Source organism: Protopterus annectens, chromosome 8.part0, assembly GCF_019279795.1.
Source record: "Protopterus annectens isolate FY-2018-M chromosome 8.part0, PAN1.0, whole genome shotgun sequence".
Taxonomy (NCBI): Eukaryota; Metazoa; Chordata; order Ceratodontiformes; family Protopteridae; genus Protopterus; species Protopterus annectens.
In genome coordinates this window covers 304058936-304081210 of record NC_056741.1, presented here as the reverse complement: position 1 = coordinate 304081210, position 22275 = coordinate 304058936, and the positions used below count along the sequence as shown (strand labels likewise).

Sequence of the window (22275 nt, the reverse complement as noted above, 5' to 3'; positions counted from 1 at the left end):
TTGAGATTGGTTCCAGGCACAGAATCTTTTCCATGTTTCAGCAGAAGACTTTCTGGTACTAGGCCTCCTTGCCTCTAAAATGATATCCATCACTGGTTTACGGAGGTATGGTAAAGGAGAAATTATGTAATTAGCCAGGCTGCTAGATTCAGTGTTTGAAGTTGAAGATGCACAATTTGGTTCTCCTCCTGAGACAATAGAGTAGGAGTCTGAGGCTGGTGCCATGGGGCCCACAGTGACACACTGCGCAAGAGGGGGTACCAGTGTTGGCGTGGCCAGTCTGGTGCAATCAAAATCATCCTTGGTTTGTCTTGTTTGATCTTTAGTAGTACTTTGGAGAGCAGAGGGCATAAACTGATAGGTTTTTCTAGCTGAAAGACAGAGCATCCACTTTCCAAAATTGTTTGTGGGGAGTCCTTGTGCAGAATTTGTCCAACTGATAGTTTTGGGGGGAGGCAAACAGGTTTATATCTGGGCTCCCCCATTTGCTTGTCAACATGTTGAAAATCCTTGGTTCCAGTTTCCACTCATGTGGGTCCATGAGGTTTCTGCTTAGTTCGTCTGCCAGTGTATTTAGTTTTCCTGGCAGGAATTGAGCTTGTATATGTACCTGATAGCTCAGGGCTGTGTTCCACAATGTCATGGCTAGTCTGCAGAGGGGGTAAGAATGTGTACCCCCCTGCTTGTTTATGAACCACATAACAGTGGTGTTGTCCGTCTTTATCATTAATTGTCCTGGAAGAATGTGGTCCTTGAAGGTTGTCAGCGCATTCTGTACAGCTAACATTTCTTTTTGATTGATATGCAGGTGCATTTGACTTGGGTTCCATTTGCCCTGAATGCACTTCCCTGCCAGGTGGGCCCCCATGCATAGTCTGATGCATCTGTTGTTAAGGTTTGGGCAGCAGGAGGTAGTGTGAATGGTAGTCCCCTGTTTTGGTGGCAGGCCTCTGCCCACCAAAGGAACTCTAGGTGTAGGCAAGGTATGATAGGAATCATTGCTTCTAGATCCTGTGAATGTTGACACTTTGAGATACCACTGCAGTTTCCTCATATGCAGCCTTGCATATGGAATTAGAAGAATGCAGGAGGCCATAAACCCCAAGGCTTGCAGTATTTGCCTTGCAGATAACTGGGTTTTTGTTGGCACTTGTTTGAAGTAGGTTGTCAAATGAATCTGTTTCTCTGGCGTGAGGAAAGCCATCTGGGAAGTTGTATTCAAGCTTGCTCCCAGGAATATAATTTGTTGACAGGGTACCAGTTGTAATTTTTTTTTTTTCATTTATGGTGTACCTCATACAAGTCAGTACCCTTTGAACAAAGGCCAGATGATTCAAAAGTATGTCCTGGCTTTCTGCCCGAATATGGGTATATTTGAATATTTCTTTGCCTGAAGAATGCAATGACTAGAGCTAGGCACTTTGTGAATACCCTGAGCGCAGTAGATAAGCCAAAGGGCAGTGCAGAGAACTGATAGTGCATGTAGCCTGCTTTGAAGCATAGGTATTTTCTGCAAGACTCCCAGATAGGGATGTGCAGGTATGCTTCTTTTAAGTCTAGTGTTGCCAACCATGCATCTTTGCCTAGCATAGGAAGCAGCTGGTGAACAGCCAGCATCTTGAATTTTGGAATCACCAGAAAGATATTTAGAGTAGAAAGGTCTAGGATAGGACGTCATGTATTGCCTTTTGTGGGTACCAGGAAAAGTCTCGAATACAGCCCTTGTCCCTTTTCCTCTTCTGGTACCAACTGAATAGCCCCCATGCTTAAGAGAGAGAGTACTTGATTTTGGGCCTCTGCCCACTGATTTGGGGGTAGATCTGGCCACCCACTTGGTGTTGGTAAGGTGTAGAAGTGAAATCTGTATCCTTGGGACACTATATTTAAAACCCATTTGTCCTGGGTAATGAGTTCCCAGTTTTTGGCCTGCAGACCAATTTTTCCACCTAAAGGAGCATTCAGTTGGGAAGTGCTTGGAAGTTTTAGAAACAAGTCACTGAGACTGTTTTCCATAGGGGGGAGTCTTACCACTTCCTGATTTGGGTGCGGAAACCTCCCACTGCTTAGTCTTGTGCATCTCCTAGGACTAAAACTGGGGTTTCTGCTATGTCTGGGTTTGGCTTGAGAAGACCTTGAAGAGGCTGAAAAGGACCAATTTTTTGAGGGCCAGTGCCTACTAAATCTAAGAGTCTGAACTTGTAAGAAATCTTTAACAGTTTGCATAGATTTAGTTTTATCTTCCATTTTTTTAAGAACTTCCTCAGTCTTGTTGCCAAACAGGCGGACCTGATTTAAGGGAGTATCCAACAATGTAGCTTTAACATGATTGATCAGGTAAAGATTGCTTCTTAAGCCAAGCATGCCTTCTGAGCACAGAACCAGTAACAGCAGCCCTGCAAGAGGCCTCTAAAGAATCAAATCCACATTGCAAGGTATGTTTTCCAACCTGTTCAGCAGAATGCATTAAATCCTGTAATTCTTTATTTTCCGCACAGTCAGGAATCAACATTTTCTGTTTAAGCAATCCATTAACATGTTGTTGATACTTTAACATATGAACCTGGCAGTTTAAAGCCCTAATGGCCAAGGTTGCAGAAGTGTAAACCTTCTTACCCCATCTATCCAGCGCAATGGAGTCTCTATCAGAAGGGGTGGGATTTTTAGCAGTAGAAGCATTAATGCCCTTGGGTCCCTGAGAAATAGTCTCTGGATCCGCAATAGGATTTTTAAAAAGGAACTTGTGTGAATCAGGAACCCTGTAATATCTGTCAGGTTTTCTGGGAGCAGGAGGCAAGGAATCAGGGGCCAAACTAGATTCCGAAAAAGCATCATCAACAATGTCTAGTACAGGAAGAATAGCTAAAGGCCTATGCTGAGGCAGAAGTAAGAAATCCCTAAGCCTCTTTTTTGAATCAGAAAAATCCTAGCTTTCCCAGTGGAAATGCTCCCTTAGAGTATGTAAGGTTTCACCAAAAGAAAAATCCTCTTGAGGGGAAGCAGAGGGAATAGAGTTGTCTGCATCAGAATCCTCATAAGTACATAAGGGCAATTCCAGAACATCAGAAGAATAAGAAAAATCAGAATCCTGGTCAGAAGATTCATAAACAACTTCAGCCCTAGGTCTCTTTGAAGGGGAAGGCTGGCTTCCCCTGATTAGAGTTATAAGATCTTCAGCCATTTTTATCATTTGTTTTTTAGGCATAGAGGCCTGAGCATGCGGCCTGGGCATCATTTTTTTAGGCATGGTTTGAGATTTAGGCCTAAAAGAAAAAGGAGGCATCAGTTTAATATGCAAGTCCATAGGCCTGAATACACCCTCAGAAGCCGGTGCCTGCACAACGGCTCCGGACCCATCCAAGGTAGAGACATCCGCAGGTTTCATAGTTGAAGCATCTCGTGGCATACCGGACTCCGAATGGGTCTCAGTAGAGGCCTGTGAATCAGAAGTAGTGGGTATCAGGGGCTACGAAAGCGACTCACTGAGTATCGGCGAAATGGTGACTGGCTTAGGAGAAGCGTCGTCGGTAGTTTTGAACCTCGGCGGCCTGTCTCTGTCTTTATCCTTGCATTTTTTTGGAATCCCGGTAGTCGGATGGCTAACCGACATTTCTGGATAATTAAAACGAGAATCGAAATATTTTGAGGTGAAAATATACCAACGACGGATAGTGCACTGAATAAATAAAGCACAAAACCAACAGCACGGTACATCGTGGTCAGGGTCTAGGCAAGGAATACAGTATGAATGAAAATCTTTATGAGGTATTTGCTTTCCACAAGTTTTACTGACATTGGTAAGGAGCAAGAAAAAGTTTCCACAACGGGGTACTTAGCTTACTTAAAGACTTCAGTTCTAAAACTCGAAAAATGAAAATTTCAGGAGTCGGCCGACCGGCACTTGCAAACTGCTTCTGCTTTGGGCACTGCACGGCAAGAAAGACTGATGTAATGGTGTCGGCTGCATGTTTTATACCCCTGACGACCTGACGTCATGGAAGAAGGGACAGCAACCGACGCAGGACCCAAGACTTTGTTAATCAGGCCGACTGAGGGCTACTGCAAGCAGATAACCCAAAAGTGATGACTGCAACAGTGAAACACGAAGAACATCAGAGTATAGGAAGTTGCTTGATAAAACACCAAAGTATCTGGACATTTTCACAAAGCAAAATGAAAAAGTAAATCTAGAACTTGAAACAAAACAAAGCTGAGAGTTACTGCACTATACCCAAGCTATTCAATTTCAATAAGAAGCACCTCCTTAAATAAGTCCATCTCTTTAACTAAAAGGGATACATGAATTCCTTATTTTTTTTCTCGGTCTCTTTCACTGCCCACAGCCTATCAGCTTGGTACTGTGTCTTCTAACCTCAACAGCAGCAGAATACAGCTTTTGCTCCACTGTAACTCTAGCCATGACTCATATAGGTGCTACTGGAATGCAGCAAACACATGAGCCTTTAATGTTCACCAGCAATCCAATAACATGCTAAAATGGAAACTTCAAAGTGATGCACTGTGGCACTTGCCAAGTCTGAGGTATTCACAGCCTCATTCACGATCTTTGCACATGAAATATTGAAATGCAGCTATATATGGAGAAGAGAAGGCACACTGTTACTTCGCGACAGTTCGAACAACCTATCCAGCAAAGACACAGTCAAGCTTCGATGGACAACAGTAGATGGAATACTCCATGCTACTGTTCTCACTTCTGAAGCCATGCACGATATGATCAGATGCCTCAAGCATGAAGAACATTTATAAAAGATACATACTACCTCAAAAACACTGTCAACCATAGCACCAAAAGACAGAATTCACCATCAAACCACTAGTCTATCTAAACTAACTGCAGCTACTCAAAGTTACAGGGCAAAATTGAGGAATATATGCTATTACCTTCCATTTCCGGCGAGCATTGAAGTTCTTAAATTTCTTCATGTTGATAGATGAGCGACTTCTGCTAACTACGTGGTGTTTATTCACAGGCTACAGGAATAAAACATATACATGTTAAATTAAATAAGAACAAGCAAATAAAGATAAATGCTCACACTCCCATCATTTCTAAGTGACAACACAAATATGCATAACATATGAGTAAATCTGTTTCATTGAAAATATTAGCCGAAGAAAAATTGCTGGTATTGGCACACTTCTCATTCTTCACTGTTACAGGACCAAAAACTTGTTTATATTAAGTAAAGGAGTGGGAGTTGGGAGTGAAGCACCCTACATAAAGGACTGGGGACATGACCCCCCTAAAAATGGGGTTCTGTAGGTGCAGGATACTGTCAAAGATAGATGTCCCCTACTGAGAATTTGTTGATGAGTGCTGGCAGCACTATTCATTGAAACATAACTATAAATACAGCCAACTGCACAAAATGCACTAGGCAACGTTGGCATAAATACCTAAATACCATACTCATTGTCCCCATTTAAATTCCTCTCAGTGGTCTGTGTCCCTGCACACAACATGACTGTAGTTACAGTCAACAAACTTATTTAGATTTTGTTACCTACATAGGCCCACAGTGATAAAAAGTATGAATTTACAGTTAGTTATGGATGCACTGTGAATCCTCTACATAAGAGGTCTCAGTCAGAGCAGGTTATTTTGTGCATGTGTTTTTATTTGATAGAACTATGTCAATACATACAGCTGCTAAAGTACAACAAAATAAATACATGAAATTTCACCTGAGATACGTTAATTTCCTTAAGATCCAGGAAAAAGAATTGCAATTAGTCATCTCTCCCTTAATTAAAGTAATTAACAGGTAAAAGTAATTCATAAAAATGCAAAAAAGATAAACACTGAGGTCAGACAACACTGGTATTCAGTTCTGTGTGGAAAACTTCAACATCCGTCTCCCAAGCCTATTTAAAATGATAATACATTTCTTGAATATAGAAAAAGTCCCTAAATCATTACCCAAATACCTAATTTTTTATATGCTAAAAACTAAGAAAATTCTATTTTCTACAATCTTCAAACACAGCAATACCTGAATTAAATTCAGATAGCAAGTTCTTCATAAGAGTAACAACCGACCTTGTATCCTTGTAACTCCTTGCAGATATAAGTTTGGCTTGATCTGTCTATGCCCATCAAATCCAAGCTAGCTTACATAAATGTAATTAACTTTTGCACAACCCTCATAAACTAAAAGCGCTTACTCTATTTTTAAGCACAGATGTTGAAAAGCCATCTGAGGTAGAGGAAAGAAAAGGCTCCATTCTTAGCCTTGAAGAGGAGTTGCAATTCCTTAACAGTTTCAGTCCTAAATGAAGATACATCACATCGCAAAATTATCTTCTTTTAAACTAACGAGAGGAATACAAATGGGTTGTTTTCTATCCTCCCTACCTGACTCTAGTCTATGCTTGGAATAATGCTTTCACTGCTGCAGTGATAAAAAAGTCATATCACTACTTCTTACTAATGACCTCATAATTAAATGAGGGACTTAACTTCCATGGTTTTGGGAACACCAATCTGTACTGGGGAAATTTGGGATATAGGGTAAACAGAACAGGACAGGGATGAATTCTGACAGCTGCTAGGTGAAACTGTTGGCTGACTATTTTTTATTTGTTTTCCCATGTGACCTGCCCTTTTCCTCATTTTGCCTATCCCTTTTTTTTAAAGGTGACTGTAGAAGCTCCTGCAAGACTTAACTCATCTGTTTGTACTGGAGAGCACTACAAAATCAGTTTGGGAAGACCCTCCGCTTAGACAGTTACTCACCTTTTCTAATTTTCACAACCACTAGGTGCGCAGTGCAGAAACTACAGGATCAATTAAATCTCTGATCTAGTATTGCCCTAAAAGGTGGGCAGAAAGGGCCTAGCTAGGTACAATAATAATAATATTAGCCTAGGGTGCAAGCCTGCACAGTGTCTTCCTGTGTTTCATATTTTGACTAAGATGTGCTCTGTTTGTATGTGGTCATAAAGAGGTGAATAGGATAATCTCCCTACAGCTGCTTAAGACAACCCAAAGTCTTCATCCTAATTCTACATACCCTTTACTGGACAAGAAAATGCAAGGAACACCTGAACCTTTTTATCTCCAACATTCGTACACTCAGACTCCTTAAACAATCCATATATTGCTTGACTGGCAATTTTCTTTTAACTGAGGTTAGATATTCCACATGAGACAAATACAGATATTTGCTGAAACTAGTGGCAAACCTCCCCATACTTAAAATGGTCAATAAGTATCCTTCTATCACCAGCAGAACTTATGTCAAAGTGCTAGTCTATTGAGAGCCAGGTCCAACAGAACCCTTAATGCATGACATCACACACATGGAGTTATTGGGCGCTATTCACAAGAAAAAAACTTAATAACTCAACTACTAAATCTATATTTAAAACAAAATCAGAACACACTGGAAAGACCCTCATAACTGGTGATTTTGAGATTAGATGCACTGACTCCACTCACAAAATGACATAATGACAGACTCTCAGATATTCTGTCTCTAGAGCTATTATTAGAGGTATCACTAATTAATGGTTCAAATAATACTTTGGACATCCAAATTGTGCATGTCAGACTCACTGATAATGTTTACTCCTCTTTCCTTGTGATACAGAGGGATATGGGTGACCCTGCCTGTCCTCAACAGGGGTTTTACAATACTGGAATAGACTCTTACTCCACACCCTAGTGCCTTTTTTAGGTATGGTCAAATTAATGGACATTCTAAGCTAAGAATGTAGATAACAATAAGATGAAGCTGCCTACTGCCTAAATAAAACATGAAACCCCACAAAGGCTTATCGTTCCTTTTAGTGAATCCAGGTATTCCACAAATAACTGATTATATCCCCTTTCATTCAGTCCAGCCCACCTACCAAGGAGGTGGTTTATCCATTTTTATAGGTCAATCTTTCAACAGTAGGATTATGCAGAAACAAATATGGGCAAGAAGCACTCCACATCTAAGTTGCAATGAACACCATAAACTACAGTTTTGAAATTTGTTATCAAACCCACTCCATAGCTCAGTAACATGACCACTTTCTTAATAAATTTGCTACACTCCCCATGAACAAAAATACTTTCTTCTCAGTTATCTAAATTATCCCTTCTGTGACTGGGAAAACTATGCCACAGTCAATAAATGGAAGCTTCTTCTTCTTCTTTCGGATGCTCCCATTAGGGGTTGCCACATCGGATCATCTGTTTCCATTTCTTTCTGTCCTCTGCATCTTGCTCTGTAACACCAACCACCTGCATGTCATCTCTCACCTCATCTTATGCCTTCCTCTTTTCCTCTTACCTGGCAGCTCCATTCTTTGCATCCTTCTGCCAATATACAAAGCATCCCTCCTCAGCACATGTCCAAACCAATGCAATCTCGCTTCTTTGGCTTTGTCTCTAAACCATCTAACCTGAGCTGCTCTTCTAATATGCTCATTTCTAATCCTGTCCATCCTCGGCACGCCCAGTGCAAATATTAGTATCTTTAATTCTGCTACCTCCAACTCTGACTCCTTTCTTTTTGTCAGTGCTACCGTCAGCCGACCCATTTAACACAGCTGATCTCACTACCATCTTGTAGACCTTCCCTTTAACTCTTACTGTTACCAGTCTGTCACAAATCACTTCTGACACTCTTGTCCACCCACTCCACCCTGCCTGCACTCTCTTTTTCACCTCTCTTCCACTCACCATTACTCTGAACTGGTGATCTCAAGTATTTAAACTCATCCACTTTCACCAGCTCTACTCCCTGCATCCTCATCATTCCTCTGCCCTCCCTCTCATTCACACACACATATATTCTGGCTTAGTCCTGCTGACCTTCATTCCTCTCCTCTCTAGAGCATATCTCCACCTCTCCAAGGTCTCCTCAACCTGTTCTCTACTCTCACTACAGATCACAATGTCATTGCAAACATCATAGTCCACTGGGACTCCTGTCTGATCTCATCTGTTAACTTGTCCATCACCATTGCAAATAAGAAAGGGCTCAGAGCTGATCCTTGATGTCATCCCACCTACACCTTGAATGCATCTGTCACGCCTACTGCAGATCTCACCAATGTCACACTACCCTCGTACATATCCTGTACCACTCTTACATAGTTTTCTGCCACTCCCGACTTCCTCATACAAAACCACAACTCCCCTCTAGACACCCTGCCATATACTTTCTCCAAGTCCACAAAGACACAATGCAACTCCTTCTGACCTTCTCTGTACTTCTCCATCAACACTCTTAGAACAAACATTGCATCTGTAGTGCTATTTCCTGGCATGGAAACCATACTGCTGCTCACTAATCATCACCTCCCTTCTTAACCTAGCTTCCACTACTCTTTCCCATAACCTCATTAATGTGGCTGATCAATTTTATCCATCTGTAGTTACTACAGCTGTGCATATCACCCTTATTCATAAAAATCAGTACCAATACACTTCTCCACTCCTCAGGCATCCTCTGACTTTCCAAGATTTTGTTAAACTGGTTAAAAACCCCACTGCCATCTCTCCTAAATACCTCCATGCTTCTACAGGTATGTCATTTGGATCAACAGCCTTTCCATTCTTCATCCTCTTCATAGCTGTCCTTACATCCTTCTTACTAATCCATTGCACATCCTGATTAACTATCTCCACATCATCCAACCTTCTCTCCCTCTCATTCTCGTCATTCCTCAGCCCCTCAAAGTACTCTTTCCATCTGTTCAACACACTCTCCTCACTTGTGAGTAAGTTTCCCTCATTATCCTTTATTACCCTAACCCACTGCACATCTTTCCCAGCCTGGTCCTTCTGTTTAGTAAATCGGTACAGGTCCTTTTCTCCCTCCTTGGTGTCCAACCTTTCATACAACTCATCATACGCCTTATCCTTTCCCACCTCTCTCTTCACCATATGCCTCATATCCTTGTACTCCTGTCTGCTTTCTTCATCTCTCTGATAATCCCACTTGTTTGTCTTCATAAACTTTAACCATCTCAAATAAATTTTAAAAATGCCAACAAAAGGAATCCAGAAATCACCTTGACAAAATTCCCTGTTATGAAAATGTGGTTCACCTAACCTAATGAAAATGATACCATCTTTGAGGATCTTGCAAAGGGTCACTGCCCTGAACAATCATGTTACATCAATCAGTTCAAACTGTATGTTTGGCTCCTTCAACTACAATAGTTTAGTAAATCATTCATGACCCTCTACAACACTTCAGGTAACTGCATGGATAAACTGATCCACACGAGACATAAATATAGTGGAAAATTCAGCAATAAACCTAAAAAGAAGAGGTACAAATTCAACTAATTAAAACAATGAACAAGAGTGTACAAAATCATCAACTCCACACCAAAAGCACTCACTAAAACAATCATGTGAAGCTTTGCTTTGAATTAAAACTTGTTGTTAGTATGGGCGATAATAAAAAAAACCTCTAAAAACACATCTGAAAAATAAGTATGCAGTGTACTACAACAGTATAGTGCATGGAGCTCCACAATAACACTCCAGTATAGAGAAAAATAAACCTGTTACGCAGCACTTAGGGAGGTGATTAACAGTCATTGTAATTAGGTCTTCTGCTAGGAATTAAGAGTGGGCAACACTGACTGGCAAAGAACAGTGACAAAAAGTAAAACAGCTTTGTTTCTGCCTGCTATCTTTGTCTATAAACTGTTCCTGACTTTGTCTCATATTTTTGCTCTGCTGATCACAATTTTTTTTTAATTTTCTGGCAAATCATTGAAGATTATACAGACAGTCAATGATGCCAGATATTAGAGTTTCATTCTATGTATTGCTCAGAAAATGCAAATTGATGTAAAACCTGTCATTCTATTAAGGTTTTAAGTGAATAAGAGCAACATTTAAAAACTGTCCCTGATATCGATCGTTTGTTCCCGCGTTATTATTTAATTTGCTCAGAAATCTTAATCTAAGAAGCTGAGAGATATGCTGCTGTCTGTTTGACAGTGCTAAGTGCTTTATCGGCTACAGCTAACACACTACCATGATAACTAGGAGTAAAGTTCAGTCCAGAAAGTGAACCCCCATCCATTCTTTTCCCAGCAATGTTTTCCTGTCTGAACTTACATTTAAAATAGTCACTTCTACCCTCAGTAAGGTCAGAAAAAACAGTTCCCCTGGGATCAGGAAAAATGCCAGAAGCTTAATTTGTGCAATAAAAACAGACTAATATACCCACTTATGTACATTTTTAAGTGAACATCAAAACTTTGTGTCCATGTTACCTGGAAGCATTATGCTATAGTAACAATCTAAAACTGAGGCATTTCTACAGAGCTCAAAAACTACAGACTGAACAGCTTCACAAGCGTATTATGTAAGGTGATGAACTGAATCACTGCATAACTTACTCAAGCAGCCATAGGAAACCTGTGTCTCCAAGACCTAACCCATCATGATTTTGTCAAAGGTATTTTGTATGCCTAACCTCACAAGTTTGGGAGTGTTATTGTATGTATATATTGAGTCTGCAAATGCTTACCTTGCTCTGGTTAGAGCATTTAACACTATACCCCATCATACATAAACTCAGTAATCTTATTGTAAATTAAGCCCTAATAACTTGGGTCTAAAACTGGCTATGTGATTAAACAAAAAAGGTAAGAATAATGTTCACCATCTCCTGCACCAGTAGAATACCTTAAGGCTGTCCAGGGGGCTATTTCTTTTGGCATCTTTTTCACAGATGTCAAATATACACTGTTAAATATTGTCAAAATAAAGACATCAGAGCCCTTAAAGATACTGACCTTTAATTTGATATTCATATAACTGTGACCATCTGTTAAGCATAGACAGCTGCCCACTTGATCCTCTATGGGGTTGAGAGCCATACCAGAGAAGTAATTGTAACTTTCTATGCAACTCTTACCAGACCAATTATAGAACATTTTACCCTGGTCTGTAACTTATTCGCATGCCATCTGGTGCAGTTAGAGAATACAAAGATTCCTCCCAAACAGAAGTGAAGTACATCAAGGCTTGTCTTAAAGAGAAAGTTTAAAGCAACTGTCTTTCTTCTCTGTATCTTACTGCCTTCTTAGAGGAGATCTCTGCTTGATATATAGAGCATTGAAGGACCCCTTACTATTGAAACCCTTTGCTTAATTTATATCCTAATGAATTTTGCATATGAGGACGGTCAACCTAAATAAAAATTAATATCAACCATACCATGAAAAATTACAACTTCATATTTCAGATTTCCATGTCCATGGAATAAACTCCCCCTCTCAATTAAACTCATTCTACCAATGTCTTCCTTCTAGATGCACTGCATGAATACATGGGTACCCCTAAATTACAACATGGAATATAGAGCATCAAGCTCCTCATTGGCCAACAGGTTTGACCTTGATCACCAAACCTATGACCCACAAATCTATCAAGTTAACCCTTGTAAGTCCCAATTACTCCAATTTAATTTTCTTGACAATTTAAGAAATCAACTCATATGACCAGGAATCTTAGAAATCAAACAAGTAGGGGTTCAGACAATAATGTGTGGTAAAGATGTAAACCCATTATCAAATGGCCACAGTGCACGCCTGCAAATAGAGATGCTTTTGAAACAAACACTCAGAGTAGCCACACTGGCAGTTTAGTGGCCTTTGACCTCAACATTTTCCAAATATGTAGCGAGCTGCTTGACAGCAGAAGATAATGTAGTTGGCAATCCACTTCAAAAAGATGGTACCATGCATTCCACTCCTTGGTGCAAAGAAAGTCAGCAACAGATCTCTTTTCCTAAAGTCATGCACCCATACCCACTTCAGGTAAAACCTGTACCTGTGAAGTACATCAATGGTTTCCAAGGTTCTCTCCCCTGGTATTACTTCTAGAAAAGAAAACCCAGAGATTAATGGACTGGTTTAATAGGCTGATCCTAAGGGGGCAGCTCATCAATGTAAAAAAATAGTTATGCTTCCTTAATCATGAGGGTCTGAAGCTTGAAGGTCCTAGAAGAAGAGATAATTAGCAACAGCAAATACATCTCCAAGGTATATGGACTTCAGTCATGCTAAACTCACAGGTTCGAACAAGGGACTGATAAGCCTGACAACAGCGAATTCAGATCACATGTTGGGAAAGGGCAGACATGCCTCCCACAAGATCACAATGGGCAGACATAACACAAGCATGATGACCATGGAATTACTGAAACTCAGATCATACGAGTGCTTGATGTATGGAGAAATTATCTGCAATTTAACTGAATTGAGTGGTACTGGATGCCACTCTAATCATACAAAACAGCTATTGCATTTTACAAAGAATACATATTGTGCAGAAGAATTCCTGGGAGTTTTAGTCATGTCCGACACCCAGGTATGAATATCTTGGAGAATAAGATGGTCCACAGTAAGTTGCAATTTTTCATTTGAGGCTGTTATCACCAAAACTTAGAGGGACTTCCATGAGTAATGCAAAGAGAGCTTCTTGTAGTACATGGAACATGAAAGCCTGAAATCACGCACTTCTTAGTCTCAAAGAGTAAAATGGAATAACTCTGGTATTTTTTTCTGTGAACTTTGTGCTAAGAAGTGGAGTCAGAGGTAATGACAGGAAGTGTACAGAAATCACCTCTGCCATGGGAGGAAGAACACATCCACCACCATCACATTGTTGCTCTCTTGTTCCAAATAGAAAAGAGTGAGAACTATGCCATATCATGTGACATAAAAGTCAATCTCTGGATTGCCCGACTTTGAGAAACTGCAGACATAGCATGATCCCTGAATCTGTGACTTCAGGAAAGTATTGGAGGAGTGGCTAATGGAGTATGCAAGCAAATCTACATTACCCAGGATGTCAACTATTAGGCAGTGATGTGCTTCTGTCTATTGCCACTACAAGATAAGTGTCACCTGTCGGCACAGGGTGTACAACCAAATACCATTTCTTATTTGAAAAACACATGGCAAATTTGTCATAGGACTAATACAGGTAAGATCAAGGAACCAGTTTCTGCTCTAAGTCCACTCTCCAGACTTAGTCACTATTATGAAATCTAGACTTAAAAATAACAGTCCTGGCATTTATCACTTTTTTTTTGCCTAACTACAATTACTGATACAATGGAAGATCATACAGAAGCCAAGAAGAAAACCATTAATTCTATTTAAGTCATATTTAAGCATAAACATGATTTCCCAAGCTAATTATACCTCAGACGTACCTCCCTGGACTACATGAAAAGAGACATGGAAGAGCTCTCTGATCATGTAGCCCAGGCTGGTAGGACCCAGACCCTGAGTAGCATCCTGCCCTCACCAAGAATGATACCTCGGTATAAAGAAAAAATGATCAATTTCAACAATTGGCTAAGCTTCTGGTGTCATTCAAAGGGGATCCAGTGTCTGTCAGCCTGGGACGACATGCTCGACAAGCCACGTTGCTTCGCAAGAGATGGCTTGCATCTGTCACCCCTAGGCTTTCGAATACTGGCCAAGGCTCTTGCTGCCCCCACAGTGTCTTTTTTAAGCAAGGCTCAAAAGTCAAACCCACCTCCATAAACAGCACAATTAACAAAAAACTGAGGGTTATGCTACTCAATGCCAGGAGTTTAAATCTCAAAATGCATGCACTCAAAGCACTCCTCAGTATGGAGAACGCCGACATCTGTGCATTAACTGAAAGCTGGTTCAAGGCTCCAGACAGCACCCCAGCACTACCGGGCTACAACTCATACCACACGTTTCAGCCACAGAACATGGACCGAAACACAAAAGGAGGGGGTGTATCCATATTCATCAAGGATACCTACACCTCCAGGTTAGTGCCGCAGCATGATACCTCTGAGCTCATCCATGTGCAACTAACATCGGGCAAATCTGCAATGCAAATTGTGGCCTGTTACAGATCACCCTCCATGACCCAGGACCACCACTCCACCTTTCTGGAGACACTGGAAAACATGAAGGTCCTACCAAACATCCTGATATTGGGCAATTTCAATTACCCTACCATTCACTGGGAAAACTACTCGAGTACAAATTCCCAGGTCCAGCACTTCTTGGAATTCATCAACTCAAATGCCCTGGATCAGCTGGTAAACTCACCTACCAGAGGTGAAAACATATTGGACCTGGTCATCACCAACATGGGCGACAGGTGTTCCACACCGGAGGTCAACCCGTCACTGGTTAGATCAGACCATAAACTAATCACTCTGGATGTCCACACCCCACCACCACCCCCAACTAAGGAAACCACAGTAAAAAAACTTTTCTAAAGTAAACTTCACTTTACTTAAGACAGAGGTGGTATGTTTCACAGCCCCCCACGTTAAAGGATAACACTGCCCAAGATGCAGAAACCTTTACAAATGCACTCTATGAGCACCTACAAGGATGCATGGATTGTGCCATCCCTAGCAAAACCAAGACTCACTCCTCTAAGAGAAGGAAACCAGTTTGCTGGACCCCTGCAATAAATAGGCTATACAATTGTAGGAGGAAACTAGTTCAGAAAAAAAGCAAATCCCAAGAAGGAAAGTCATCCCCGATCAGTATCAGTAAGAAATTAAGGTCCCTCATGAAATCATCCAAGGCTAACTTTGAAAGAAAAATAGCCAAGGATTCAAAAGGTAACCACAAAGCCTTCTTTAGCTATGTTAAGAATCTAAGGCAACTCTCAGATATGCACTGAACTAGTGCAAAATAACACAAAATATAATGAACCTACTGATCTTGCCAACATCCTGGCAGATAGATTCAGTGCCAACTTCATCCCCCTCTCACCCCCAAAAGGGCCCACAACAATAGCAGAAAAGTGTAGTGTCCCAAAAATCACAGACGCACAGGTGAAAACAGCCCTTTCAAAAGCCAAAAACACAGAGTCAATGGGACCAGATGGTGTCCCAGGCTGCATCTTGCATGAACTACAGAACGAACTAACCCCCCACCTAAACATACTGTTTAGCCTCAGCCTCTCCACAGGCTACATGCCCATAAAATGGTGCACATCAACGATTATTCCTCTCCACAAAGGAGGGGCCACAACTGACCCTGGTAACTATCGCCCCATAAGCCTGACTAGCCTGGTCTGCAAGGCTGTGGAGCGCATCAACATGGAACTCGTTAACAAAGACATTGGGAAACTCCAAACACTTGACCCGACCCAGTTTGGCTTTGTTAAGGGCAGATCATGCCTACTAAGCCTGGTTGACTACTTCAAGACAGTCACCAAGGCCATAGACGAGGGAAAGGTGGTTCACATAGCCTACCTTGACCTCACCAAGGCTTTCAACACCATTCCCCACTCGGGTATTACAGAAAAACTCACCAGTCTGAACATAAACCCCTACGTCACGAGATGGGTTGCCAACTGTCTTACAGACAGAACTCACACGGTAAGAATAGCGGGCTCCAGGTCCGACTCTAAACCAGTCACAAGTGGTGTCCCGCAAGGCTCGGTCCTGGGACCCCTACTGCTCGTCATATACTTCTCAGAAGTACAGGCAAACACAGGAGGACTATGGCTAACCAAGTTCGCCGATGACTACAAACTGGGAGCCATAATTGAATCTCCAGCTGACACGGACATCCTCCAAAAGGGCCTTACTGAGATGGACACCTGGTGTCAAAGTCATGGTCTCAAGCTAAAAAATGCATAGTCATCCCATTTGGGAAAAACAAAACACCACATAGGTGGCAGCCCCCTTAATACAGAAGAGGTAATAAGAGATCTGGGGACCCAGGTAGATAGTAATCTCTCCTTTGACAATCATATTGCCAAAGTAGATAGGAAATCCTTCTATGTGGCCCATCTAATTACTAAAGGGTTCGTATCTAGAAATAAAGAGGTTATAGTGCCCCTCTACTCATCACTCATTAGACCTATCAAAAGAGTACAACACCCCATTTGTACTGGCCTCAAACATATGTCCTATGCAGCCCAAGTGAAAAAGTTCCAGCTGTACTCAGTGGCATATCGCTTACTCAGAGGTGATCTCTGCCTGACTTACAAAGCCATGTCCAACTCAGAATTGATGGACATGCTCCACCTAAAGAAATCCAAGTCACTGCAAGCCATGCACTCTAGTGAGCTAAACCTCACCACAACAATAAATAGAACATGCTAGAGGGATAGATTCCTGTCACAGAGACGCCCCATGGTTTGGAACAAAATTCCAAATTACATCAGGCAGAGCCCCTCACTAACACTCTTCAAGAGAAACCTTGACGAGTGGATGGGTAACAGAAAATACACCCCTGGGATCACTTCATTGGCTATGCTTGACAGAGGATCAGTTAATTAATCAATGGGGCGGTGAAAGCCGACACACTCTGGCTAGGCTTATAAATGCCTTTGGGCAGATAGCCTAGTACCTACCTATGAATCTATCAGACCCTTACTGGATTTTTTAATATAATATCCTGGCAGGTCAACCAAATACTAGGGAGGCAGTGTGTTTTGGGGTCTGCTTGTGGATGTTTTTACAATATCCTGGCAGGGTGAACTAGACACTAGGTAGGCAGTGTGATTTGGGGGTGCGTGGGGGTGTTTGTGGATGGATTTTTTTTAATATAATACCCTGGTAGGGTCAACCAGACACTAGGAAGGCAGTGAGTTTTGGAGGCTGCTTGTGGATGGATTTTTTCTAATCTAATATCCTGGCAAGGGTCAGCCAGATACTAGGTATGCAGTGCATTTTGATGGCTATTTGTAGATTTTTTTTAACCTAATATCTTTTTGCAGGGTCAGACAAAATACATTAGGAAGGTCTGTGGATGTTCTGTTGTTGAAATTCTAGCCTTGCCTGACTTAAGTGTATATAGGTGAAGTTAGATCACCTACAAGCTGTTGACTAGTGTGATCTGAAAGAAATACAGTAATGTAATCACTATCTTCTCTTTTCATTCTTTTAAACTTTGTAGGCTCAAATCAGATGCTGTGGGTAGGCATTTGGGATGGGGAGGTGCTATGTCTATGTGGAAAAGAAATGACTGGCCCTAGTATTACAGTTCTGGCTTGATTTGCAAGAGCAATATGCATGCAAGAGAAGTAAGACCAGCCACAAGCTCTGAGCTCTGTCTATTTTTTATATGGAAAAAACATACATACATTAACAACCAGTGTTGTCTTTTTTCTTTTGTCTTTTAACCTTGCAAGATCAAAACAGATATATTGAGGGTGGGGTGGGCAATGGGGAATGGGGCTATATGTGAATGAAAACAAAATGGCTCTGGTGTTTACTGTTGCTGTAATTCCGGCCTTGCAAGACTGAAGTGGTCATCTGTATTTTGATATGAATGTAATCTAATTAACAAATCTATGAGCAATTCATAATGTATGTTATTTGATATCTGTTCATGTACATAGCGAATATCTATTTAAATATTTGTAATATGTTGGAGCTTTTCTCCCTGGACATATGCTGAAAAGACTTTTTTTGACTACATGCAGCTGGACAAACTTGGATAAACAAAAGTACAATAAATAAAATAAATGGCGTATTTGTTTAGGTGAGCTGCCACACACAAGCTGCGGCTAATATTTCTGTCAACAAAATTAAATTAATACAAGTATGCAACCCAACTGTAGCTATTATTTCTACTTAATCCTAGCTGGGTCAAAGCAGATACTTCAGTTAGGCAACGGGGAGGGCTGTCTGTGAATGAAATGAGCTGACCGGCCCTGCTGTTTACTGTTGTAATTCTAGCTTTGCCTGATTACTCTGTATTTGGGTAAAGGTGAGCTGACATACAAACCGTGATTACTGCTTCTCTGCAACAAACTAAATTAATGCGACCATTACTATTTTCATTTTAATCCTGGCAGGGTCAAAGCAGACACTTTAGGTTGGCAATTGATATGATATCTGTTTGTGGATGAAATGTTCAGCACTGTTGTTTTGGTGTTATAATTCTGGCTTTCCAGGACTAATGTGTATTTTATTTTTAATTTTTTTTTATCTTGGCAATGCCAAGCCAGATACTTTAGGTAGGTCACTGGCAAGGGAGGCTGTTTGTCGATGCAATGATTGTTCCTGTAAGAAGAAGACATTTTGTGTGTATGTGTTCTGCTGATGAAAGCTATAATTATTACTGTTAGTAGTAGCAGTAGTAGAATTTTAAAGAAACTGACGAACTGTTATGAATAAGAAGAGATTTTCAAAGGAAGTGTTTTTTGGCACACTGCATTACTAGATTTAGAATTAAAAATTATTCATGAGTTATGAACCATAGTGCATTAAATAAGAACTGTACATGAAGTTGTACTTGAAATGTAAACAACAGTGGCACTTAATCATTTCTGCAATATGTTTGCTTCAGGGTTACCAGCACCACACCAGAATGAGTGTGCAGGCTGTTACAGTGGCCTATATAAAAGCTATTAATATTACAGACTTGACTTATGATGAGAAGTTGACCAGAAGGTCTACACTTGACCTTAAGATGGAGTCACAGGGTAGAAGTAGGTCAAGAACATACACATGCAGCTTCAGCAGCACAATCTCTGAGAAGCATGCCTGGGTTTGTTTGTGTGAGGAAACAAGCACCTTGTACTGCTTCTCACGGTTATTGTTGGGTGAACAGGATGATCACCAAAGGGTGAAAATGACTGAAAAGAATGGCAAAAGAGGCTAGAAAAGATGAACAGTCTGCAAAACATTATGACAACTAAATAAGTCTAGTAATGTTGGAAACTGTGGATATTGGGTCTCACTTAAGTACTTGGTACCACTTACCACTGGAAAGATGCAACAAGACTGACTGCATCAAGCTGCATTTTGAAGAAGCAGCTTTGAGAGGCTATGGTGAAGCCTAAGAGTCACTGACTGCTGCAGTGTTTTGCAGACTGGTAGACTTCACTTGTAGGAGTGATCAGAAGCTGGCAGAACACAAAAACTTCAACTGCTTTTAAAGGAACACCAGAAACAGTTCATAATGAACTCCTATGTTAACAATATGCAGAGAAGAAATAAAAAAGAGATTAGTATGGCAAAATATGTAGCAGTAACTGCACACAAAGCCATTGATGTTGCAGGGCTGTGGTCAATTACTATTCTGTTCCATTATGTTGTCAAAGGCCAGTTGCAAAAATGTTTTTGGGGGATATTTCATACTACCAAGACAAACTGCAGAGCATACTGCTGGTCTGATAAATGAACAGTAGGAAGTGGAGGGAGACCAGTATGCAAAAGTGGTTGCTCAGAGCTATGATGAGTGGAGTAATGGAGTTTAGCATGCAGTCCAGGTCATCAAAAGGCAGGAATTTAAATATGTGCATTATGTACACTGCCCACCAACTTAATCTGCTAAAGCAAAGAGTCACATTACATAATGCTGAAGCAGGGATATTTTTTAACTCTTGGTGGAATTCCAGCCTTTTTCTCATATTCATTTCAAAGACAAGTTGCTCTAGACAATACAGTAGCATGATGCATGTCATGAATGTCTGGAACATGGTGGGATTTTAATATCCTCACTATAAATGCAGTGTATGAAACTTGGACTTGCTGTCAGAGTGTGTTTATTATTTGTAGAAGTGTAAACTTGGACTTGCTGTCAGAGTGTGTTTATTATTTGTAGAAATGTCCTACTTTTGCTGCAACAAGTATATGGGAAGAAATGGGCTAAAGCAAACACTTCCGTAAAGTTAACTTAGGGAAAGAGCATTCCTCAGAACAGGCTCACTGCTCTGCAATAACCTACCAAATGAAGCTAAAACAGTGAATCAGTGCAATCACAGCAAAGCTTCAAAGGCACTTTGGTTTGAAGATGATGAATTTAAGTTTTGGCTGACTGTTTCCCATTGTATAATGTCCCATGTTGACATTTTGTACAGGCAACTTCAGTGTCGTACCACGGATGCAACCACAGCTGAAAAGGATGTACATATATTTTTGAATGCAATTGAAAGTGTCGGATTAAATATTGACAGCACTGCAGAACAATCCCTACAGACAGAATACTTCCTGGCAAGATGTACACGAGGACCATCAGGATCCCAACCACTGCACCAGACATTATCTATTGCTGCAAAGGACATGTGTGATGTGATAAAGTTCCAGGCAAAGTTAGGATTTTAACAAAGTGGGCATCTTCAGCTTCTCAGCGTCTACTGCCTGGAAACTATTCAGCATACACAAAACAAGTTTCCAGAAAATCTCTTCACAACACCCATAGAAAACTATCCATTCCTGTTGAGGGGACAACTTAGAACAGAACTTGGAGTGGTGTATCACCATGAAGACTTTGCAGCAAGTGGCAGTGCAGTCAAGATGTTAAAATTCTTGGTGGACAACTCATTAATCAGTGTGTTTTGAGAGATTTACAATGTGTTGTTGATTATAGCCACCACACCAATGTCAACTGCTAAGCCAGAAAGGTGTTTCTCAACATTTTAAGAATTAAAATGTTTCTCTGTAATACTATTTGGCAGGAAAGAATGACTACATTAACTATAATTTCCATAGGAAAAGAGTTACCATAGAGTATAACAAACTTCGACTGAAGAGGTATTGATTTGCTTGCACAAAAGAAAGAGATTAAAGGACTTTATCTTCAAGTACGAAACCTGAGAAATACCCAGAGGAACAGAAGCAGTTACTTGGTACTATAATACAAACACTTATTTGGAACAGGGTACAGCAAATGCTGTATTTCCTTGATAAATTTGAAAATGTCCTTTTTGTGTGTCCAGAGAAAGAAAGACAAAAAAAACATCAAACCCAGTATAACTTGATGTGCTACAAACCCCAGCTTCTCTTCAGGTACAGAAACACAATATGAAGTACTTTTTTGCAGCATATTGCATAAGTAAGACCTCAAACCAACCTGTGCATGCTTGTGGCAATGGGCACTGCAGAGTACAGCAAATACTATATTTCCTCTGGGAAGCTGAAACTGTCCCCTTTGTGTGTCCAAAAAATGAAAGAAAATCAAATTCTGTATGACCGGACACATTCCAGACCAGACTACAACTTTTCTTCAGATGCAGAAACAGAGGAAGAAGTACTGCTTGCATCATACTGCATACACAAGTCTCCAAACCAACCTACACAAACTTGAAGCAATGCACTCTGCCTCCCAACTGTGGTAATTGTACTAGCAAATGTTATTGACTATGAGATTTAACTGTCTCTCAGAAACACTGGCAGATTTAAGCATTAAAAGTGACCTTGAATTGTGAATAAAAAATCCAAATCTCTCTACTTTTCATTCGTATAACATTCAGTTTACCTCGTACACTTCAATATATGTCTACTACGTCATGTGTACTCATAAATAGTT

The 22275-nt window shown here is 40.7% G+C and overlaps 1 protein-coding gene across 1 annotated transcript in view; it reads right to left on the bottom strand.

Moving 5' to 3' along the window:
* The window catches only part of LOC122808771 (death-associated protein kinase 2-like), a 1232522-nt gene that overhangs the window by 115553 nt on the left and 1094694 nt on the right, over positions 1-22275 (bottom strand). The window contains exon 10 of the mRNA XM_044079801.1: positions 4903-4992. Coding sequence (XP_043935736.1) covers positions 4903-4992 — 90 coding nt within the window. The remainder of the gene's footprint in view (positions 1-4902; positions 4993-22275) is intronic.